Raw genomic sequence first — 25,255 nt, 5'->3', positions numbered from 1 at the left:
TCAGAACCAGGAAACTGGGGAAACTAGCCAAGAGACCACTATGGATTCCAAAAAATTATCGTTTGCGACAAATGCTACTGCATCCGGGGCAGCTGATGCGCCAGCACTATGGTCCCAGGATGCTGGTGAAAAGTCAGTTATGGGCCAAAAAACAACAACAACAAAAAAAACTAAATGTTTTACTCCAAAGTTGGAATTGAAAATCGCCGAATGGAACGTTCGAACGGGGCACCATGTTGGCCAAAAAGAAATCATTGCCCATGAACTTGCTGCATGCAAGATATCGATTGCGGCACTGTCCGAACTGCGACTCACTGGATCTGGGACGATGACCGTGCAGCCACCGGCCATTGACGAAGCGATGATGTTGTACTATTCTGGCGGCGACAAACGAGCGGCAGGGGTAGGGTTCATGGTAGATACACGAGCATCCAGCAGTGTCATAGCTTTCCAGCCAATATCGGACCGGCTAGCAGTCCTCACTCTTCACGGCACCATTCGGGCCCACATTGTTGCAGTCTATGCGCCAACCGAAACCAGCCCAGACCCTGCCAAGGATAATTTCTACAACCATCTTCAGCACACCTTGGACTTGCTCCCGCAGACCGAAGTGATAATCCTGGCTGGCGACTTTAACGCCCATGTTGGCGCGGACAGGAGCGGCTGGGAGACAACAATGGGAAATTTTGGTCATGGCAAGATCAATGACAATGGACTGCGTCTCCTATCCTTCGCCGCCTCTAACAACTTGATCGTCGGGAATACCTGCTTCCGACACCCGCAAAAACATCAGCTGACCTGGCGCAATCCATCCGGCAAGGATTCGGCTATGTTAGACTATATCCTGATAAACAACCGTTTCCGCTCGACACTGAAGGATGTTCGGACCATGAGAGGTCCTGATTGCGGCTCCGATCACTACATGGTTCGCGCCAAGATCCAACTGAAAATCCAACGTGCCAAGCGGATCGCGCATACGCAACCAAGGCCAGATTGGAAACAGCTGCTGAATATCACATGCAGACGAGATTTCCAGATCGTCCTGTCAAATCGTTTTACGGCACTGGACGTGTCGGACGATGTAGATGAAGAAGAAAGACGGATCTCTGATGCGATCTTGGACTGTGCCAAGCCATTCTGCCCACCGATTCGCCGCCGAACACAACCATGGATATCTGACGATTGTCTTGATCTGGTGACCAAACGAAAACACGCGAAGTTGACAAACTACGAACACTATCGTCAGCTAAATCGAGAAGTTCGCCTTAAATTGAAGTCCGAGCGAGAGGAATACTGGAACAAAGTGGCAGCTGATCTCGAGGAAGCTGCGGCCAAACATAAATACCACATTCTGTATAGCACTCTCCGAAAGCTGAGTGGAAAGACCAAAGCGACCAATGATAACATCAAGAAAACAGACGGAACCTTGGTTAAATCGACAGCCGAACGTCTGCAACGTTGGCACGAGTTCTTTAAAACCCTGTACAGTCATGATGCGCCCAGCGGAGCACCAGCAGACCCACCGCCCATTGCCCACCCCGAAACACAAATGGACGACACAGAGCCCACAACTGCGGAAGTGAAAAGAGCCATCAGCTCACTGAAAAACGGCAAAGCTGCTGGTGTGGACCAGGTCACGGTGGAAGCAATCAAGGCTGGTGGCGACATCCTGCTAAGTCGGCTTCACCTACTCATCCGGACAATATGGCGCACGGAACAAATACCAACCACCTGGAAGAAAGCAATCATTGTGCCCATCCACAAGAAAGGTGACAACCAGGAATGTGGGAATTATCATGGTATCAGTCTCCTATCCATCGTTGGAAAGGTGTTCATGAAGATCATCCAAACAAGGCTGCAAAGACATCGTGAGCAAACCAGTCGAGAAGAACAAGCGGGCTTTCGCCCTGGCCGTGGATGCTGCGACCAAATTTTTGCGCTTCGCCAACTTATGGAAGAGAGGACCAGATGTGGCCAACGAACCGTCATCATATTCATCGACTTCAGATCCGCCTTTGACTGTGTGCACTGGCCCGCACTGTGAAAAACACTGAAGAGCGAGCACGTCCCACACAAAATCATTACACTCCTCAACACAGCTTACAAGGACTGCACCAGTAAAGTGCGGATCCAAAATGAACTATCAGAGGAGTTCTATATTCAAACAGGAGTCCGCCAGGGAGATGTGGTCTCCCCACTCCTGTTCAATATTGTAGTGGACGCCATTATGAGGAAGGTTTTCAAAGGGAAACGTGGTGTCCAGTTTGACAAAGAGCACTTCCTGTCGGACCTCATGTTTGCTGACGACAGCGCTGTCTTCGCCGACAATGATGCAGCAGCTACGGACATCCTTTATGATATTGCCAATATCGCTCAGTCATATGGTCTTAAAATCAATGTGGGAAAGACAAAGGTGCTCACAACCAATGGATCGCGGGCCGTCATTCACCTAAATGGTACCCAAATCGAGCAAGTACAAGAGTTCATGTACCTTGGGTCACTGGTCCAGGAGAAGAAAATAGCATCGTCAAATGACATTCACGCTCGAATTGGACAAGCGACCAGAGCGTTCGCCTCGCTCAAATGGTGCCTATGGAAAAAGAAAAATATCTCCACAATGACCAAGATCCACCTCTTCCGAACGATGATCCTTCCAGTTTTGCTCTACGGTTCAGAGTCTTGGACTATGTTAAAGACGGATCAAAACAAACTCGAGGTCTTTCAAATGCGGTGCCTGCGACAGATTCTTGGTGTTTCCCTTCGTGACTGCATCACAAACAATGTCATCCGAGCCCGTTGTCAACAGCAACCGACCGTTTAACAGCAGATACAGCAGCGACGGCTGAGATGGTTTGGACACGTGTGTAGAATGAGTGCAAACCGAATACCTCACCAACTCCTCTGGAGAGATCGACCTACCCAGTGGAAAATCCAACGCACGGCGCCTAAGAAAACGTGGGCAAAGCAAATCGAAGACGACCTAAAGCACCAAAGACTTAACCTTGACCAGGCAAAAACAGCAGCCATGGATCGAAAAGCGTGGAGGAATATTGTGAAGGAAGTTCGGAATCCTGCGGCACCCACAGCAGCGTATTGGCTAAGGAGTCGTCCCAAACCAGTCGCCAGCTAGGGACCAAAGGAAAAAAAAGAAGCTTTTTTATTTTAACTAAATACAACAGATGCAACAAAGCAGGTAAAATTGTTTCAATTGCTTATGCTTCTGAACTGGACAGATTAATATCCCTGAAGTTTAATCAGCTTTGTTTAATAGTGTGATTATTAAGTGTTCCATTAATTATTTGTGCAGTGTATTAGACAAATTTAGGAGTCTTTTTGTGCCATGGTGAGTAACAATCAGACGTTCCAATCAAAAATATTTATATGTTCCTGTACACATGTTGAAATTACTTGGTGCTTGTTGGTGTGTTGCTCCATTGCTTTGACTTTGTATGGGGCAATATATGGTTCCAGACCTGAAATTTAGCCACATGATTAAGAAAGATAGTGTTTCAGCTTCAACACCTCAAACTCTGCGTTACTCAATAGCTAATAACCAGTTAGTTACAGTTTTCAAATGTCCAATAAATGTAGGTAGAATTTACATTTACTGGTAATGCTTAAACTACGATATACAAGATATACAAGAATATGTAGAAAAAGGCCACAGTCACAGACTCACATAACTTTCTTTATTGCAGCTGTACTTATCTACAAGTGACTAATAGAAAGAAGTGTGAACTAGATTTTTGTACTTTGTGCTAATTATTAATATAAATTACTATATTTGTTAGACACTTTGTGTGCGTATTATATGTTTGCTGGCAAAAGAGGGATTTCATTCTAAAGTTACTTGAGTGTTACCTTGGTATAGACAGAGGGGGTCGCAACAACAGGTCTTCACTAGAAAAGTGACTACTCTGACCTAGTGATCTACATTCAGACAGAGCTACCAAAGATACATCTGTAAACAGGGTTTTAATTTTGCTTTAAATTTTAATCATGCTTTGGTCTGATATGTAAGGAAAAACAGAACAGCAATTGTTTTTCAGGTGACGAATGCCAATCAATCAATTAAACATTAATAAGATGAAACATTTCTAGCATGATGGGTGTGGTCTCTTTAGGATAGACAGTGCCTTTCTCTACAGGGTTCCAGCAATAAAATGCTATCAGTGGGCCTTCACATTTACCTCACATTAACCGTACTTCATCCGGATCAGGGCTGCTGTGGGTACAGTATAAAACACTTTAGTAGCTGTTCAGGTGGCACAGCGGTAAAGTATGCTAACACACCAGAGTTGGGGTTTCGAATACATCGTATTGAATCTCAGCTCTGTATTTCGAATGGACTGGGCTGCTACATGAACAACGATTGGCTGTTGTTCATAGGGTTAGAGGTAAAAAGTCGGATCATAGGTCCTCATAACTGGTGCAACTGCGGCCCCTGCTGGCTGACTGATGGTGCCAGCACAGGGCTGAGGAATAATGCTGATGGGAGTGTGGCCCTCCGTACACAGTGCCCGTCGGTGTATAAACTCGACTCGTGCAGGGGGGGGGGGGGAGGAGTGGGAAAAAATTGAAAATAATAATAAAAAAAACACTTTAGTTCAGGACAAAAATACACCCTAGATCGGACAGAGGATCAGTGTACCACAACTAGAGGCAATTTACAAAACTGTCCATTCCATATCCTGTCAAGAGGGCAACCGAGTTCCCAAAAAAAAAAATGCAGGCAGGGAAGCATAGCAGTGTGAAACCAGATTTTGGAACCCCTGGTGCTGTATCCAGAATACCTGCTGCGCCACAGCTCCACCCACGTCTCAGGGTTTCATTTTAATATGTCTAAACACGTGTGCCTGAAATCTTTGGTCCAGCGCGCCACCTGGTGGCACTAGGATGAAGCTGCAGTTTTCACAGAGAATATGTAGAAAGTGTAGCGAGCTGATCAGATGGTTTACGAGCCTGGCTGCCTTTTCCGGACGTTCCTCTGATGCAGTTTTTCCTGCTTCCTTTCTGTCCTGGAGAGAAACCGGTTGGTCCAAGGGTACCTTGTTTAACACATGCTTTACCCCGCTGAATGGGACATGATCCTGTATGCAATGTGCGTGTCGTATGTCGGCACATAGCAGGTCTAACGGAAGCTCAGCAACAGCCTTTGTTCCTACTGGGAGGGCTTTTCTTCAGCTGGACTGGACTTCTTGTGCCAGCGGCAGGCCACGCCATTACATTTCCAGCGGCTGGTAGACATTATGTATCCGTGTGAGGACAGGGACGTTGGTACACAGCTGGTAGGACGCGCACTGATAGCGAAGACAATGCGGGTATGAGACGAGATCTAAAATCTTGTTTATTACTGACTGCGTTGTCTCATAAACACTGACAAAGTGACATTTAAAGGGCTTGTCTTCAAACACCGAGTGGCTGGTTAACATCTCAGGAACGGGTAAGTGTTTTGTATATTCAAACTCCATTATAGTAGGTTAAAATCCTATGTTTATTGAGTAAATTACAGTTTAAAGAGAATCAGCAGTGTTGATGTGTCAGTGCAAATCAGCTGTGTGGCACTACACATACAGTACAGAACAGTACACACATCTCTGTGTACATAGCTACAACATACTGTCCAGCTTTACAGTTTCCCTGTTTATGTTAATTACTTTCTCATTTCTTTCTCTAATATTGCACTTTTCACCATAATCTAGTATACTTATGTAATCCAGAACAACATTCATCCAGCCACTAGGCTGTACTAATCACCATATACTAAACCTTAAACAACCAATCCGTCTTAAAGCTGCAGTTTGTAATGTTTAGACATTTTAAGGATTTTAAAATCTTCCTGGCAGATATTGTTTAAACATAACCTGCATCAAAAGCAACATGGAACCTGGGGACTGTGCTTTATTTTTTATTTCAGACCAATAAACAAAACGTGAAATGACAAATAGAACTTACTAGAAATAAACAACTGTCCCAAAAAGTGCTTCTTTCTGTGGTTTTTGTTTTGTATTGTTTTGTTTTTAAATCTTGACTTTTGTGATGAGTTGTCACTGAGCCCTTTTAGCAGGTAAACAAGTCCTTGGTACGACTGTTCCAGGTTATCTCCATCTGATGGCTCTTCATAATAGCACTCAGTCTGTATCAGTGGAGTTTTAATACCTTAGAAATGACTTTTTAAACCCTTATACTGATTAAAAATGAATGAACAAAGTTCTGAACTGTTTTGAAAAAGTTTAGATTGTGTCATAATGTTCCTGATAAAACTTAGATAAAAATAGAATGCCTTCATTTGTCAAATATACATATGCAGGTGTGCAGTGGAACAAAATTCTTTCTTTGCATATCCCAGCTCGTTTGTCAGCCATTGTATGGTGCCCCTGGAGCAGATGGTTAGGGGCCTTGCTCAAGGGCCCAACAGGGTCAGCATGGCAGAGCCAGGATACGAACTCTCAACCTTTTGACTGATAGCCCGAAGCTCTATCAACTAGGCTACCACTGTTTTAGGTTAGCGGTCCCCATCCTTTTTTGCACCACGGACGAGTTTCATATAAGATATAATTTCACGAACCGGCATGGGAGGGAGTATTTAATAATGTTGCTCACAAATGATGTAAAATGAGCTTTTTTCAATGTTGAACTGGTGAACTGGGTGACTGAGTTTAGTATTAGTAATGTTTTACTGAATGTACTTTGTATTTATTTGTTTTGTTTGTGTTTTGTCATGTTTTGCTGAATTATCAGAAAAATATTTAGTGATATGCCATAACTGAAGGAGGGCAATTACTTTTTTAAACCACAGATGTGATTTACCCTGCTGCCAGCACAACTTTGCAATGCTTGCCAAAACCATGTTGTTATAAAACACCTATTGACAAGTCAGGATCCAGATGTGATTTACAATCACATTTAACCTTATATTGACTTCAAACTGACTTAATGAGCAGTGTGAAATGAACAGTGTAAGAATAGTATGCAGTTTGAGGTCCTCCAGTCAGTCCAAAAATGTGGAGCATTGTCTTTAAAGATTGTGTATCCCAGGTCAGAATAAACCAGTCCTTCATTGATTCCCACCATGGAGGTAATATGAGACATCAGCCTGTAGGGAGGATGGGTTCAAGGAGTTTATGTGATCTCTTTAACAAAAGAGGTTTAATAGATATGATGGTTCTAATATAACAGTATAACAGCCTTATAAAATGTACCAACTGTGATTTTTTTTTATCTTCATAATGTTTTAGATTCATATTCTCTTTATTTCTCTTAAATAATGTACAGATGGTAAGAGATGCAAAACAAAAGTCTAAATTTCTCTCTTTCTCTGTCTTATTTGTCTCTCCATTAATCCCAGGTCAGCACCAAGGGTGTGAATCACCACAGTCCATACCACCCACCATACTGCTTGTCCCTTCTTAACCATGACATCCCCTCCTTCCCCTTGTCCCTGTCCTCCTCCCCCTCCCTCTTTGCCCTCATCACCTACCCCGTCTTCTCCTGCACCCTCAACTCTTCCGCTGCCTCCCATGCTGCCCCCCACGGGTGAGGTGATGGTCATGGCTTTGGGACGGAAGAAGCAGCAGCTCCTCATCGCACTCTCCATCTTGCCCAACCTTTTCTTGGCCTTTCTGCTTTCCTCCGACCCCCTTCTGACTCTGACATCACCCCATCACTGCCGCCTGCCACTGACTAATCCTACTGGTGAGGAGCTTAATGCTTCTTTGCCCTGGGAGAAGGGCAATAGGGAAGGCGACAGTGGGGGACTCTCGCAGTGCTCCCAGTATGTATTTATTAATGGCACTCGATCTGGTGTAGAGGATTGTGAAGCTGGGTGGGACTTCAACGTCACAGAAGGCTTGAGAAACAACATTGTCACTGAGGTACTAATTTTATTTGACTTATTTTTTATATTTAGTTACCCACTATGACATGCAAATACATATTGTAAGGTGAAACCCCATCTGGCTTTCCCTCTGTTAGACATAACTAATTGTGGCTGTAGTGCACCCAACCATGGTGGCACCACTGAGACTGGAATGCTGACTCTGAGAGTAGTTTTGTCATTGAGCTCATATTTGGAATATAACAATAGTTTATTAAGAAATGTTGGTGTAAGGCAAATTGTACTGGCGACTATTTATTTACAAATCAATCCTGATTCATTTTTAGTCCTTGTTGCTGAAAAGCATTCCTTTTAACATTGTTCTACCACCCCCACGGAGAACACAGCTTTAGTTTAATATTTTCTTTGCTTCAATATAATTAACTAAGCCAAACCTGTGTGCCTTTGAGATGGTATTATATTCACCTGCTTCTGTGTGATTAATTACCCTGACCTGTTTTAAATCATCCATGACATTTTTTTCTTGAAACATTCTGTACCATGCTGATTAGACACCACAGTGAGAGGGGTTGTCTTTATTCTGAAGCCTGTAAACAGATAATTGACAGATTTCCTACACAGCTGTTGACCATCAAATTAAACATTGACAAAATGAAGCACAATTAGTTTAAGGAGCCACATAAAGACACATTAAAAAGATAATTTGGTACTGAGACCAGATGAACAACACTGGTGTCAAAAAGCCTGGACCAAGACCATTATTAAAAAGCTAGTCTAAAAGACACCAATAAGAGGAAAACACATTTTTGTTTAGAAAAGCACTTTCCATTTAACCAGTGACATGAAATTACAAGGCCAGATACTATATAGGTTATAAATATAGGTCATAATACACTATATTGTCAAAAGTATTCACTTATCCATCCAAATCATTGAATTCAGATGTTCCGATTACTTCCATGATGTTTAAAACCAAGCACCTAGGCATGCAGACTGCTTCTACAAACATTTGTGAAAGAATAGGTCGCTCTCAGGAGCTCAGTGAATTCCAGCATGGTACCGTGATAGGATGCCATCTGTGCAAGTCCAGTCGTGAAATTTCCTCGCTACTAAATATTCCACAGTCAACTGTCAGTGGTATTATAACAAAATGGAAGCGGTTGGGAATGACAGCAACTCAGCCAGGAAGTGGTAGGCCACGTAAAAAGACAGAGCGGGATCAGCAGATGATTAGGTGCATAGTGCGCAGAGATCGGTACAGATCTCCAAACTTCATATGGCCTTCAGATTACCCCAAGAACAGTGCGTAGAGAGCTTCATGGAATGGGTTTCCATGGCCAAGCAGCTGCATCCAAGCCTTACTTTCTCAAGAAAATTTTTGGGATGAATTAGAGCGAGCCAGGCCTTCTCATCCAACATCAGTGTTTGACCTCACAAATGCGCTTCTGGAAGAATGGTCAAAAATTCCCATAAACACACTCCTAAACCTTGTGGAAAGCCTTCCCAAAAGAGTTGAAGCTGTTATAGCTGCAAAGGGTGGGCCGACATCATATTAAACCCAATGGATTAAGAATGGGATGTCACTCAAGTTCATATGCATGTGAAGGCAGACAAGCGAATACTTTTGGCAATATAGTGTACAGTATGTTGATTACATCAAGCTCACATTGTGGAATGGACATGCTATGTTTCCTTTTACCCAAAACCATATAGCTCAACTCTTATACCTCTGCTATTTAAAATGTGTTTATAAAGACATAACCTTATAAGGTTTATTAAATTGTAGAGAATTGTCATCCTATAATTTGACTTATTAGACCCGACTTAGAATTTATCCATGTCCATAAAACTTAATATGTTAGAAGGACATTAAAATTGCATTCTACTCTCTGTTTAAAAATAACTAGTAGAAAAGCTTAAGTGTGACTTTAAATCAATGCGCCTTTTTAATCATGGAAAGATTGTGTTGTTTGTAGCATGTTTCCCTGCTGTCTACTTAGGACTTTAAACCATGGAGAGAGTGTGTAAGGAAGCTTACAAACAATTTGCCTCATCACATCACTTAGCAACTGTCTTATGAGACATGCAGCAATAGGAACTGTGCTGCTTCATGGAGGTTAATAAGAGTAAGAAGACCAATTGTCATTTTGAACCACGTTTAGTGTCATCTCAGGGAGTGGTCATGGAAAAAGAAAAAATAGCAAATGATACATTCTTATCATGATTGCTTAATGCAATGTAAACCACTTTAAAACTCGTTTGCCTAGTTCAGGCCCAGACTTTTCCACATGCTATGCATTTTTAGCATGTCTCAATACATCATAAACACTTGTGCATTTTACATTACTTTTATTACATGCAGGCACCCATAGAGTTCTAAGCAAATAGATACCATGAAAATGTAAATACATTTCCAGCTGTATTTACACATTTTAACCTTCATTATTAATGTTAAAAATTACATCTGACAAATTCTCGTCTAAGTATAATGGTAAATGGGCTAGTTACTTATGCAAACCATTATAATTAAATTATAATAATTTATCAGAGTTTTTTTTTTTAAGTGTAATTTTACATTGATAATATTTATACTATAAAATACAGCTAGATAAGGATTTTTTTATTTTTTGTATAATGTAATGAAAGGCAAGAGGTAAGGTATGATGATTTTCTTTAGGCAAATCATGGAGATTAGTCCCCTCTACAAATATTGGCACCCCTGGTACAGATGAGTAAAAAACTTTAAAACATTTGTTGGGCTTAATCTCACACTAAAATCATGAGAAGAATCCATTATTCAGTTAAATTTTTTATTCTGTAAAAATAAAAAGACAATCACATACAGGTTGAAACATGATGACATGTTTAAGTTACAATAATGATGCAGCAACTTTTAAGAAACAACTACTTGAGAATGTTATGTCTGAAATAATATGGATTTTTATTTTATAGTCCAATGTCTAACAATGTTTAATAGCCCACTTCATGTCTCACTCCTGTTTTGGCAGTGGGATCTGGTGTGCACCAAGTACTGGTTGGTCCCAGTGGAGGAAGGCTGCTTCATACTGGGTATCCTCATAGGCTGCCTGAGCCTTGGACATGCTGCTGACAGGTGAGAAATTATGTGGCAGAGATCTATTAATAAGTGTTTTAGTGATATAGAACATGACTAAACTTAAACACAAATATAATTTACTTATTTAGGCTCTTTGACAAAGTGTTTTGTTGCTTAATGTACCATACTTCCAGTATATATATTTATTATAATTTTGTAATATGATGTTTTTTGACTTTGTGCTTATAAACATAAGTAAATACGGTGAGTAAAGTAAGACATTTCTTTAAATGTTTTTCTGACTGCCTGATGTAGCATTTTGCACTAATAGTTTGTCTTTTTTGTTGTTTATTTTTAAGGTTCGGCCGACTGAAGACTCTGCTTGCCTCACTCGCTCTATCAGTGTTTTTTGGCATCTTGGTCTGTGTCTCTCCTTCACCCCCCATCTTTATTGCCATGCGTTTCTTTCTGGGTGCAGCTGCTGCTGGCGTGTATCTCACCCTGTATATCGCCCGTAAGTAAGAGCACATCTGTGATAAATTGCATTCGGTTTATGAAATCTATCCTGGACAAACTGGGTCTTGCAGTTACAAAACAATGAGTAGTCCTTGTTGTGATTAATACAAGATAATATTACTCTAAATAAAGGGTTTTTAATAACCTAAAGTGCATTGTCTAATTTACCAGTAAAATAACTTTTTTTCAAGTTGAAGCAATTAAATATTGCTTTTTAATTTGTTAACTCTATACAAATTGTACTACAGCTTTATCTGAATTTTTAGCTATGGTAATATGCAGTTTACCCCTATTGTGAGGACACTGTCTTTAAGGAGTTTTACATCACTTACTGGGTGGCTAAGTGGGTAGCACTGTTGCCTCACAGCAAGAAGGTCCTGGGTTCTATCCCCAGGTTGGGTGGTCTGGGTCCTTTCTGTGTGGAGTTTGCATGTTCTCCCTGTGTCTGTGTGGGTTTCCTCCGGGAGCTCCGGTTTCCTCCCACAGTCCAAAGACATACAAGTGAGGTGAATTGGATACACTAAATTGTCCATGACTGTGTTCGATATAACCTTATGTGAATTGATGAATTTTGTGTAACGAGTAATTACCGTTCCTGTCATGAATGTAACCAAAGTGTAAGATTTTCTCCCTTCTCCCAAAACATGCAGAAATTTAAGGTGCTTTGTAATTGCCTCTAGGTTTGAGTAAATAAATGGGTCAGTGTAGTGCCCTTAAATGAACCTGACGTGATATTTGTCATGTCAATATTATGACTTCAGTCATTGTTTTCACAGTTTTTTTTTTCTCTGTGGCTAAATGATTAAACAACATGCTTAGAAGCTATGTGCATGAAAGAAGTTTTGGGTCTAAAATCAGCACCTTAAAGCTTTACTGAAGTTTGTTGCTGATCACATAAACAAAAAGCATGAGCATGGATTTTGTCCTGTGCAATGGGCTCAAAGACCATGTTGATGTAAAGCTTGCTTGACTGAAAAGTCTCGCTTTGTCTTGTGCTTAGTAGGAGCCCTGTGAAGATACTTTATTTTTACATCCCAAGTAGTGTTTTACTGATCGGCTTAAAGTTTACATAGGGACTTGAATGTTCAACAGATTTTTCCCATTATTTAAATGAATGCTGTGTTTCATAAAGCTCTGTTCATTCTAATCTTTAAATATGTTTATAACTCATGTCTTTTTAATGAAAGGTTTGGAGCTTTGTGACCCCTCAATGCGACTCCTGGTCACCATGTTGGCTGGACTGACCACAGTGGCTGGTGAGCTGTTATTACTGGGTGTGGCTGTAGGTTGCCCATCATGGCGAGGACTGTTAGGAACCGGAACAGCTCCTCTCTGTTTGTTCCTCTGCTATGGGTAAGTGACTGCATTGATTTAAGATCAATTTTCAATGTCTGTAATAATGGTCAGGATTACAGTACATTTGTGTTGTAGAGAAGGATGTACTGGCTTTACAGCTTCCTGTTACATTAACCACAAGAATGAAACATTTGTTACACTTAAGAGATTAATCAAATCTGACTGCATTTAAAAGTCTTTAAAGCATATTGATCTGAAATTCCCTCAGAAACTCAAAGACATTAGCCAGCATCCGTAGCTCCAACTCTATAGCTACAGACCACTCTGCCAGCAATAATGTGCATATGTGCCACGTGTCGTTTATTCTCCTCTTTTTAACAGTTTATCTTTGTCGTATCTGTTTGTGTGTCCTCAGTATTCCTGGTGTTTTTCCAGAGTCTCCACGCTGGTCGTTGCTGTCAGAGAGAACAGGTGACATGAATTCATTCAGTGAACACAGTGAACGACAAAGAGAAGACGATGGCTTTACAGGTCTGTTTATAAATGTGGTACCTCCATAACACCATTCGTTTTATTTACCTTCATTCTAGAAAAGTAGGAACAGTATGTGAAATGCTTATGGAACACCAGTAAACCACTGAGTAAAAATGAATTTGGGTTTGGATTCTTGTGATTATATTATTAACTGTTTGTACCATGTTTGGCAAAATCCATATTTTAGTAATATAAATAAAAAAATTCCTAGATTGTTCTTTATTCACTTTCAATGTACATAAGGAAGAATACAAAAGTGCTGTAGTTTTTATGTTCTATGATATGCAAGCTGTGAAACCACATATGTGGTGCATTATGAGGAGCAAAATGTGGAAATTTTTGACAATGACGTAAAGGTCTGGAATGTTGGCAGACCAGTCTAACATTCAGTAGCAATCTCTAAATATGCACCATGCTGTTGTAAGACATGCAACACATGACTTGCCATTGTCATGTAAAAAAATGCATACCTGCCGCTCAGGTGGCGCAGCGGTAAAAAGAAACGCGCTGCAACCAGGGCTGGATTCTGAGAAGCGTGGTATCGAATCCAGCCTTGCTTTACCGGTTCGAAGCTGAGTGGCTATATGAACAACGATTGGCCGGTTGCTCATGTGGGGGGTGGGACAAAGAACCGGATGTGGGTCTCTCTCTGTCAGAATGCGATTGCGTTCTCTGCCGGCTGATTGGAGGCGCTTACACAGAGATGGGAGAGGGTGCCCTTAGGGTGTGTCTCTCCGCATGCAACGCTAGGTGGCGCCAAACTCGTCAATGTGTGGGTGGCAAAGATGCATCTGGCTGCTGCTCGTGTTTCGGAGGGGATACGGGTTAGCTTCAATCACCTCCGTCAGGGCAGGGTTCGGCATAGACAGAGAGGAAGCACGATGCTAATTGAACAATTGGATGCGCTAAAAAGGGGAGAAAAAGGGGTAAAAAAAAATAAAAATAAAAAAAATGCATACCTAAAAAAACAATGGTAGCTTAGCAGTTACAGTACTTGACGTTGCTGGTTCAAGCCCTACTGCCAAGTTGCCTTTGTTGGTCAAGGCCCTTAACCCTCTATTGCTTTCAGTTGTATTCAGTCATAATTTTAAGTCTCTTTGGATAAAAGCTGCTGCTAAATGCCAAAAATGTAAATGTAAAAAAAAAAGCAGTCAAGTCGAATTTTATTTGTGTAGCACTTTTTACAGTAAACATTGTCTTAAAGCAACTTTTTAGATTCCAGAACGAAAAACCTGATGAGCAAGCCGAGGGCAACAGCGGCAAGAAAAAAAACAGCCTTAAAATTACAAGAACGCTGGAGAGTAACCACACTAAACGTGGACCTGAACATGAATAATATTTTAAATAGCTCTAAAAATATGTCTGTAGTGTTTGGGCAAAGTGGTGAGCCCCAAATAAGGGCCTTCCCTAAACTGTTGCTGCAAAGTTTGAAGCATATAAATTCCTTTTATATAATTGATTAATTACACCTGTTAGCAAATGTTGTGGCTGGAACATTAACTAATAATTATGATTAGATAATTAATAATGAACTATAATCATTAGAAGGGGTGACCCAATACTTTTGTCCATATAGTGTACATTCAGCTTTATCATTTTGTACTTATAATATCATTATGGAAGTACAGACTGTAACATAAGTGTTCACTTGTGATGTACACTAGGAATATAATGTTAACTGTGACAATTCTACTGACATTCTAGGCTCGAAATGCCTCTCTTTCCTGTGACAGTTTGGATTCTTTTTTGATAGAATGTATGAATATAGAATGAAATGTTAATCACAGTAATATTGTCATGTAGAGCTGGATTCGGAGCCCCCTCAGTCTGGTCGTCCCCACCTGTCCTTCCCTGAGCTACTCCAGAGCCGAAACATCTGGAAAAATTTGTGTGTTCTGGGCTTCACCTCGTAAGTGTAATTTTTTATATTTTGCCTTTTTATTAGATATTTGGGACACAATTAATCCAGCATGGGTTATGTATAAAACAGGTAAAATAAAGTATTAGGAAAACTGGCATACAAAAATTATTATACAGAATTCCACTCAGTGTGATAATTTTGTATAACTTAAACAACAATAAAAACTAGGATAACTTTATTTATACAGTACTTTTAATTCAATAAAGATAATTGCTTCACAAACAAACACAGTACATACAAATAAAACAGGATAGTAAATTGGTGACACACTCAAATTGTTATAACTGTTGTGAGCGGACAAGCATCACAGACAGCACAATACGTCAATGAGGTGGATATGCTACAAAAACGGAAGTCCACATTAAAAAAACAGGAATCCAAAGCTTCAGTGGGCACAGACATACCAAAACTGTTAAGTTGAAGATTGGATAAACTTTGCATGATGAATCTTGGTTTTGACTGTTGTGTGCATCACTTTATATTCACAATTTGCTTTTGTGTAATAGCTTCTACCAGCATGATAATGATAACAACGGTAGTCTAGTGGGTAGGGATTTTTGCTGTCAATTGAAAGGTTGAGAGTTTCAATCTTGGCTCTGCCATGCAGCCACTGTTGGACCCTTGAGCAAGGCCCTTAACCCCTATTGGCTGCAGCTTCCAAACGAGCTGGGATGTGCAGAAACTGAATTTTCTGTACTTATGTATACAGTGTATCACAAAAGTGAGTACACCCCTCACATTTCTGCATATATTTTATTATATCTTTTTATGGGACAACACTATAGAAATAAAACTTGGATATAACTTAGAGTAGTCAGTGTACAACTTGTATAGCAGTGTAGATTTACTGTCTTCTGAAAATAACTCAACACACAGCCATTAATGTGTAAATGGCTGGCAACATAAGTGAGTACACCCCACAGTGAACATGTCCAAATTGTGCCCAAAGTGTCAATATTTTGTGTGACCACCATTATTATCCAGCACTGCCTTAACCCTCCTGGGCATGGAATTCACCAGAGCTGCACAGGTTGCTACTGGAATCCTCTTACACTCCTCCATGATGACATCACGGAGCTGGTGGATGTTAGACACCTTGAACTCCTCCACCTTCCACTTGAGGATGCGCCACAGGTGCTCAATTGGGTTTAGTCTATCACCTTTACCTTCAGCTTCCTCAGCAAGGCAGTTGTCATCTTGGAGGTTGTGTTTGGGGTCGTTATCCTGTTGGAAAACTGCCATGAGGCCCAGTTTTCGAAGGGAGGGGATCATGCTCTGTTTCAGAATGTTACAGTACATGTTGGAATTCATGTTTCCCTCAATGAACTGCAGCTCCCCAGTGCCAGCAACACTCATGCAGCCCAAGACCATGATGCTACCACCACCATGCTTGACTGTAGGCAAGATACAGTTGTCTTGGTACTTCTCACCAGGGCGCCGCCACACATGCTGGACACCATCTGAGCCAAACAAGTTTATCTTGGTCTCGTCAGACCACAGGGCATTCCAGTAATCCATGTTCTTGGACTGCTTGTCTTCAGCAAACTGTTTGCGGGCTTTCTTGTGCGTCAGCTTCCTTCTGGGATGACGACCATGCAGACCGAGTTGATGCAGTGTGCGGCGTATGGTCTGAGCACTGACAGGCTGACCTCCCACGTCTTCAACCTCTGCAGCAATGCTGGCAGCACTCATGTGTCTATTTTTTAAAGCCAACCTCTGGATATGACGCCGAACACGTGGACTCAACTTCTTTGGTCGACCCTGGCGAAGCCTGTTCCGAGTGGAACCTGTCCTGGAAAACCGCTGTATGACCTTGGCCACCATGCTGTAGCTCAGTTTCAGGGTGTTAGCAATCTTCTTATAGCCCAGGCCATCTTTGTGGAGAGCAACAATTCTATTTCTCACATCCTCAGAGAGTTCTTTGCCATGAGGTGCCATGTTGAATATCCAGTGGCCAGTATGAGAGAATTGTACCCAAAACACCAAATTTAACAGCCCTGCTCCCCATTTACACCTGGGACCTTGACACATGACACCAGGGAGGGACAACGACACATTTGGGCACAATTTGGACATGTTCACTGTGGGGTGTACTCACTTATGTTGCCAGCTATTTAGACATTAATGGCTGTGTGTTGAGTTATTTTCAGAAGACAGTAAATCTACACTGCTATACAAGTTGTACACTGACTACTCTAAGTTATATCCAAGTTTCATGTCTATAGTGTTGTCCCATGAAAAGATATAATGAAATATTTGCAGAAATGTGAGGGGTGTACTCACTTTTGTGATACACTGTATATGACAAAGGTATTTTATTCAATTCTATCTGTATGGTGTTCATAAAAAATATCAGTAATTGTGAAAAAACTTTTTAAAACACATTGCTAATAAAATGCCAAACAAATATTTTGCTTAGCTTTATTAAAACTTTTTTTTTTAACTGTAGCTACATGTTAAATATTGCAATTTATAGTTCCAGGGAATCAGACTCAAATATGACAAGGTATGAATATATTCATAAAACATTTAAAACCTCTAAGCCTTAATACATTTGAGCCAAATGTAAAACGATTCCAAAATGTTTTAGCATTGCATTAATCCATATATTAATACTAGACAAAAATGCCTGTTTGTAGCAGCAGATAACATAGCTTAACAACTAAAATTACACAAGTTCAGCCCTTCAGAGCCAATAATTTATTTATCATTTATAAGCATATGTAAAGATGTTACATTACATTACTGCTATAATTTTACTGCTATAATTATAATTACAGCTATAATTTAATCAGTATTAAGTGTAGAAGAAACAGTTGGTACGATAAATGGCAGCTTAGTGTCAGTGGTAACTTAGTGGTTAAGTTACTGGACTAGTGATCAGAAGGTTGCCGATTCAAGCCCAACCACCACCATTGTTGGGCCCTTGGGCAAGGTTCTTAATGCTCAATTGCTTAAACTGAATTTGGTCACAGTTGAAAGTCGCTTTGGTTAAAATCATATGCTAGATGCCGTAAATGATAAGCTGGCAGTCATCTCAATCATCCATATAGCTGTTTTGGGTTAGCTTATGATATCTATTAAATGGTATCTAACTGCACTTACCTGTTTGTACATTCAAATCCAAATTCATCTTCTCATTATTTGATTTGTTATATGGTGTGTAGAGCGAATGTTAACATATAAAGTCTTTAATAAAGTACATAAATAGACATAACGAGTACCATCCTTTTTGGGACTGAGCTATTATTAGAAAATTGAAATGGACTTTATATAGTTTTAATTTATCATTCTCATTTTCCACTTCTGTCTCTCTCTTACAGGTTCATCTCTCATGGCATAAGTCACTGCTACAGCTCTTTTAGGGGTGATGTCCGAGGCACCACCCCCAGCTTCTACTGGACGTATCTGCTGTCTGTTTGTGCAGGAGCTGGCGCTTGGCTGTTGCTCTGGGCAACAGTGGACCGGTGTGGGCGTCGTGGAATCCTGCTGCTGGCTATGACGATGATGGGGCTTGCCTCTCTCATCTTACTTGGCCTGATGGAATGTAAGTACATAAAAAGTGTCACAAGGGTAATAAGTACATATTTTGAGTGTTACTATATACACACACATCTAAACGTTTAAACATGATTTGTTGCTTTGACACATGTACAGAATGCAGTCATTTTAATATATGATGGCTTGCTAGTTTTATAATTATAAATGAGGCAGAAAGGCACAGCCAACATCAGTTTGTGTTAATGAGCCACAACTATCCAATCTAGTCCAGGTTCATGATTAGAGATTACAGATTTAATCACAGTGTGCAGAATGTGGTCAGAATTTACCAATTTTTTATTTTTGAATTTTTGAATTAGTTTTAAAAGCTCATGACCATCCCAGATGTTAATCTAATCAGAAATCACAGAGAAAGAGCAACTGCAGGAATTCTGATGGTGGCTGTGTAATGATGTAGCAATGTCTTCCTGAAGCACAATAGGTTTTTGTTACTCATTAAAGAACACTTACACAATACTTTATTGTAGCACTGTTACCGATAAATTGTATCAATACAGTTAATCTGTAGATGAAAATGTAGATATTTAAAAAAATTGCATGATTAGGCGTCTTTGAGTTTCATAACAGCTGTAGAAATACAACAGTAATATTTCTTGCCTTAATGGCCTGCACACTCATCTGAACCCTGCTGAGGTAAAAAGAGTTGTTTTCCATGTGACTGCTCTTTAATTTGCTGTCATTTTGTAATTGATTAACATTCTTGTACAGCACATTCTATGTCTATAGCTGCCAACAAATTCCTGCTGTTCTTACAAATCTAAATAGGGGCATATACAGTGTATCACAAAAGTGAGTACACCCCTCACATTTCTGCAAATATTTTATTATATCTTTTCATGGGACAACACTATAGAAATAAAACTTGGATATAACTTAGTCAGTGTACAACTTGTATAGCAGTGTAGATTTACTGTCTTCTGAAAATAACTCAACACACAGCCATTAATGTCTAAATGGCTGGCAACATAAGTGAGTACACCCCACAGTTAACATGTCCAAATTGTGCCCAAAGTGTCAATATTTTGTGTGACCACCATTATTATCCAGCACTGCCTTAACCCTCCTGGGCATGGAATTCACCAGAGCTGCACTGGTTCCTACTGGAATCCTCTTCCACTCCTCCATGATGACATCACGGAGCTGGTGGATGTTAGACACCTTGAACTCCTCCACCTTCCACTTGAGGATGCGCCACAGGTGCTCAATTGGGTTTAGTCCATCACCTTTACCTTCAGCTTCCTCAGCAAGGCAGTTGTCATCTTGGAGGTTGTTTGGGGTCGTTATCCTGTTGGAAAACTGCCATTAGGCCCAGTTTTCGAAGGGAGGGGATCATGCTCTGTTTCAGAATGTCACAGTACATGTTGGAATTCATGTTTCCCTCAATGAACTGCAGCTCCCCAGTGCCAGCAACACTCATGCAGCCCAAGACCATGATGCTACCACCACCATGCTTGACTGTAGGCAAGATACAGTTGTCTTGGTACTTCTCACCAGGGTGCCGCCACACATGCTGGACACCATCTGAGCCAAACAAGTTTATCTTGGTCTCGTCAGACCACAGGGCATTCCAGTAATCCATGTTCTTGGACTGCTTGCCTTCAGCAAACTGTTTGCGGGCTTTCTTGTGCGTCAGCTTCCTTCTGGGATGACGACCATGCAGATGATGCAATGTGCGGCGTATGGTCTGAGCACTGACAGGCTGACCTCCCACGTCTTCAACCTCTGCAGCAATGCTGGCAGCACTCATGTGTCTATTTTTTAAAGCCAACCTCTGGATATGACGCCGAACACGTGGACTCAACTTCTTTGGTTGACCCTGGCGAAGCCTGTTCCGAGTGGAACCTGTCCTGGAAAACCGCTGTATGACCTTGGCCACCATGCTGTAGCTCAGTTTCAGGGTGTTAGCAATCTTCTTATAGCCCAGGCCATCTTTGTGGAGAGCAACAATTCTATTTCTCACATCCTCAGAGAGTTCTTTGCCATGAGGTGCCATGTTGAATATCCAGTGGCCAGTATGAGAGAATTGTACCCAAAACACCAAATTTAACAGCCCTGCTCCCCATTTACACCTAGGACCTTGACACATGACACCAGGGAGGGACAACGACACATTTCGGCACAATTTAGACATGTTCACTGTGGGGTGTACTCACTTATGTTGCCAGCTATTTAGACATTAATGGCTGTGTGTTGAGTTATTTTCAGAAGACAGTAAATCTACACTGCTATACAAGCTGTACACTGACTACTCTAAGTTATATCCAAGTTTCATGTCTATAGTGTTGTCCCATGAAAAGATATAATGAAATATTTGCAGAAATGTGAGGGGTGTACTCACTTTTGTGATACACTGTATACTATATGGCTATATTTGGACATGCCCATGAGCTTGTTAGACATCCCATTGTTAAAACAAATGGCATTAAAAGTGATGTCTCTGATCTTTTCAGCTATATTAACAATCACTCTTTTGAGAAGGCTTCTCACAATATGTGTAAAATATATCTCAGTATTATACTTAATGCCAAAAAATGTAAATGGATTGTATTTAGTTACAAACGTAAGCTGCTTTTTAGCTACAACATTTTATAAGGATGTTTTTGTTGGTTTTGGTTATCACTTTAACCAAGTCGTTAACCATTTTATTTTTCTAAGGCATTATCCAAAACTGTGTATGTTTTTCTCTGTAGATCTGAGTGAGTCAGCCATTACTGTCTTCTCCGTGATGGGCTTGTTCTCCTCGAAGGCTGCTGCCTCACTTTGTATCTTCTTTACTGCTGAAATTATGCCTACTATTATCAGGTAATACTACTAGCTTGATGCATAGTACAGTTTAGGCATAGGCATTTCCTAACTGTGCACATCAGTAAGTGTTTATTGTCGATTACAGATTTTTAGTGTCTCGTAGGATAGTCTAACAATTAAACGTTGTTAGATACATTTAAGCAGATCATTAACCATGCACCCTTGTTTCTTTCAGGGGAAGTGGGGTCGGTGCCATCCTGGCTTTGGGCTGTGTAGGTCGCCTTAGCTCTCCTCTGATGGACCTGCGGAACCACTATGGCTACTTCTTACACCATGTGGTCTACTCTTCTTTAGCCCTGCTGGCTGTTCTTTCTATCCTGCTGCTTCCTGAGAGCAAACGGAAGCCCCTTCCACAGACACTAGCTGATGGTGAGCAGTACCGTCGCCCCCCGCTGGGCCGAAAGAGGAGAGACAATGTTCCTTTGCTTGCCACACCAAACCCAGAGACCTAGCTGATCCTGTGTATGCACCTGTTCACCTCAGCCATTCCCCCTCTTCTCACCATATTCATGCAGCAGAGGGCAAGATGGGGGCACAATGGACTGCACTTTTAAGCGCTCTTAACCTTCATCTTTTATCATTCCTAACATGCCTGAACGGAGCTACAGCATGTGGAGTCCATTCAGGCCCCTGCTGTTTGAGAGATGAAAAACTGAACAATGTAAAGAGCAAACTGGGCTCTGTGATGTAGTTTCTTAATGCTCCACTACAGTTAATTCAATCAGTGCCAACTACATGTACCATGCAACAAGTGGTAACTACGTAGGTAACATTCTACAAGCTCTGCATTAGCAACCTCAAATTCAACCCATATAGCATTGAGTGACATACAGTTGCAATCAAAATTATTCGACTTCCATTGCAAATTGGGTTTATTAGCAACACTGACAAACTTTCAGCCTTTTGCAATAAACAAATTAAACATGAACAATTAAAATAGCTGAACACAACTAATATAACAAGTTGTTTCTCTTTAAATTCAACACAAAATGCCACTTTTAATTACTACTGCAGTCTCAGAATTATTCAACTCGTTCATGACAAGCATCTTTAGTACTTAGTAAAGCATCCTTTTGCTGTTATGACCGGCTGCAAACATGATGCACAGCCAGATACCAGCTTCTGGCAGCATTCCTGAGAAATCTTCCTGAGGCCTTCAGTTAACTAATATTCTTGGGTTTATGTGCTCTAGCTGCCTTCTTTATATCCATCCGTTCACACGCTGCAGGTTTTCATTACCAGTGGAATCAAAGCAGCCCCAGAGCATCACCGAGCCACTGCCATGCTTTACTGTAGAGCATTCTTTTCAGTGTATGCTTCATTTTTTCTTATCCAGACAATTTGCTGATCCATAGAACTTTAAAAATGTTTTGTTTCATCGCTCCACAGAACAGAATCCCAAAACTTTTGTGGCTTATTTATACAGTTTTGAGCATATTGGAGATGACTTTCCTTGTGCCTTTGGGTCAGTAGAGGTGTACATCTAGAAGTTTAGACATGGAAACGTTCAGCCTTTAATTTACGTCTTACTGTGCAAAAGACCTGCAGCAAGATTTGGTGGCAGCAGTACTGAGGATTCAGTGTGCAGTTCCACAAAATTCAATCAATTCGTTTGGACAGATGAACTGATTCAACTTTGTGGATGTGTGTACCTGGATTATTGAGCATGCATCAAGAGGTTTCAGTGTGCAGGCACTCTGGTTTTTGACCACCTGCCTCCTCAGGAATCTGAGGGGAGCCAGTAATAGTTTCTTCTTCTGCCATGTCCAGGTAGTGTAGCCAGGATTCCTTCAACTTTAAACCTGGGAACTATGTGTGAAGCTTTATCTGTATTGCTATCTTTTTGTATCCTTTTCCTTGTTGGTGCAAGGCAATTATATCTTCTCTTAACTTTTTGGGCATCTCTCTCGACTCCCCCTTAATAACATCAAAAGAGTGTGATGTTTGATTGCATATTAGAAACATGGCTAAGACTGCAGTAGTCTTTACATTTTCAGCATTTAGCAGACGCTTTTATCCAAAGCGACTTACACAATGAGCAGAACACGATGAGCAATTGAGGGTTAAGGGCCTTGCTCAGGGACCCAACAGTGGCAACTTGGTGGTGGCGGGGCTTGAACCGGCAACCTTCTGTTTACTAGTCCAGTACCTTAACCACTGAGCTATCACTGGCCCTTTAAAAGTGGCATTCAATTTTCATTGGGGGTTGAAAAATTTCAATCGCAATTGTACTTACTGCATCAACTACACTTTTTAGAGACAAGGGCTCAATACATTACTTTTTATTTTGTAAATATTAACTAAAATGTTATTTAAACTAAAATAGAGAAGATATGATGAAATAGGAAAAAGGTTTCTCCCTCTTGATAACTGTAAGAGAATATGCTGCTGGCCTGTAGGCATAATACAAAAGGAGACAGAAAATAACTTATTCAGATATTTTGTTATTTATCATTGCTTTATGATGATATTATGGTTCTGATTGTTCTAAGTGATATATGCTGAAATAATGCTAGTATTTATGTAACAGGTATTCGAATTGGTTAAAATTTTTAAATACTCACATTCTGTCAAACCATTAAAGGGTTATATGTATGTATGTACTGTATGTGTTGATGTATGTATGTTTGAACCTGTATGTAAGGCAGTGGTTGCTCAGCAGTAAAGGCACTAAACTGGTAATCGAAGGTCACTAGTCCAAGTTCTCTACTAGGTTGCCACTGTCTGGTTAATAATGAGAATCTCTGCTAGTAATCTGTACACGTATTTTTAATATTTATGATAAAACACAAGTTTTGCATCATGTAATTAAACTTATGGTGATTTCAGTTTTAAAACACTGATAATTGTCCAATTAATAGCCTTCTACAGCCAATTATTAAATACACATTTACAGTGTATCACGAAAGTGAGTACACCCCTCACATTTCTGCAAATATTTCATTATATCTTTTCATGGGACAACACTATAGACATGAAACTTGGATATAACTTAGAGTAGTCAGTGTACAGCTTGTATAGCAGTGTAGATTTACTGTCTTCTGAAAATAACTCAACACACAGCCATTAATGTCTAAATAGCTGGCAACATAAGTGAGTACACCCCACAGTGAACATGTCCAAATTGTGCCCAAATGTGTCGTTGTCCCTCCCTGGTGTCATGTGTCAAGGTCCCAGGTGTAAATGGGGAGCAGGGCTGTTAAATTTGGTGTTTTGGGTACAATTCTCTCATACTGGCCACTGGATATTGAACATGGCACCTCATGGCAAAGAACTCTCTGAGGATGTGAGAAATATAATTGTTGCTCTCCACAAAGATGGCCTGGGCTATAAGAAGATTGCTAACACCCTGAAACTGAGCTACAGCATGGTGGCCAAGGTCATACAGCGGTTTTCCAGGACAGGTTCCACTCGGAACAGGCTTCGCCAGGGTCGACCAAAGAAGTTGAGTCCACGTGTTCGGCGTCATATCCAGAGGTTGGCTTTAAAAAATAGACACATGAGTGCTGCCAGCATTGCTGCAGAGGTTGAAGACGTGGGAGGTCAGCCTGTCAGTGCTCAGACCATACGCCGCACACTGCATCAACTCGGTCTGCATGGTCGTCATCCCAGAAGGAAGCTGACGCACAAGAAAGCCAGCAAACAGTTTGCTGAAGACAAGCAGTCCAAGAACATGGATTACTGGAATGCCCTGTGGTCTGACGAGACCAAGATAAACTTGTTTGGCTCA

General features: G+C 40.9%; 1 protein-coding gene across 1 annotated transcript; it reads left to right on the top strand.

The window, feature by feature from the left end:
• The first annotated feature begins 5,269 nt into the window (after window positions 1–5,269).
• On the top strand, window positions 5,270–24,362 carry slc22a17 (solute carrier family 22 member 17). Its single transcript, XM_062991230.1, has 10 exons — window positions 5,270–5,443; window positions 7,349–7,874; window positions 10,846–10,949; window positions 11,252–11,406; window positions 12,596–12,761; window positions 13,120–13,235; window positions 15,042–15,147; window positions 18,483–18,706; window positions 21,411–21,522; window positions 21,701–24,362. Exons 2-10 carry the CDS (start codon window positions 7,416–7,418, stop codon window positions 21,975–21,977), a joined length of 1,719 nt encoding a protein of 572 aa, XP_062847300.1. The 5' UTR covers window positions 5,270–5,443; window positions 7,349–7,415; the 3' UTR covers window positions 21,978–24,362.
• Window positions 24,363–25,255: the final 893 nt, after the last annotated feature.

This window comes from Trichomycterus rosablanca, chromosome 3 (genome assembly GCF_030014385.1).
Source record: "Trichomycterus rosablanca isolate fTriRos1 chromosome 3, fTriRos1.hap1, whole genome shotgun sequence".
Taxonomy (NCBI): domain Eukaryota; kingdom Metazoa; phylum Chordata; class Actinopteri; order Siluriformes; family Trichomycteridae; genus Trichomycterus; species Trichomycterus rosablanca.
The sequence above is the reverse complement of the archived record's forward strand: the minus strand, read 5'-3'. Positions and strand labels throughout refer to the sequence as shown.

Excerpts from the sequence above, each read along its gene's own strand:
- slc22a17 (XM_062991230.1), top strand. The coding sequence starts at position 7,416 with ATGACATCCCCTCCTTCCCCTTGTCCCTGTCCTCCTCCCCCTCCCTCT. Across the intron at positions 7,875-10,845 it reads GAAACAACATTGTCACTGAG|TGGGATCTGGTGTGCACCAA; the intron begins GTACTAATTTTA and ends CTGTTTTGGCAG. Across the intron at positions 12,762-13,119 it reads TGTTTGTTCCTCTGCTATGG|TATTCCTGGTGTTTTTCCAG; the intron begins GTAAGTGACTGC and ends GTGTGTCCTCAG.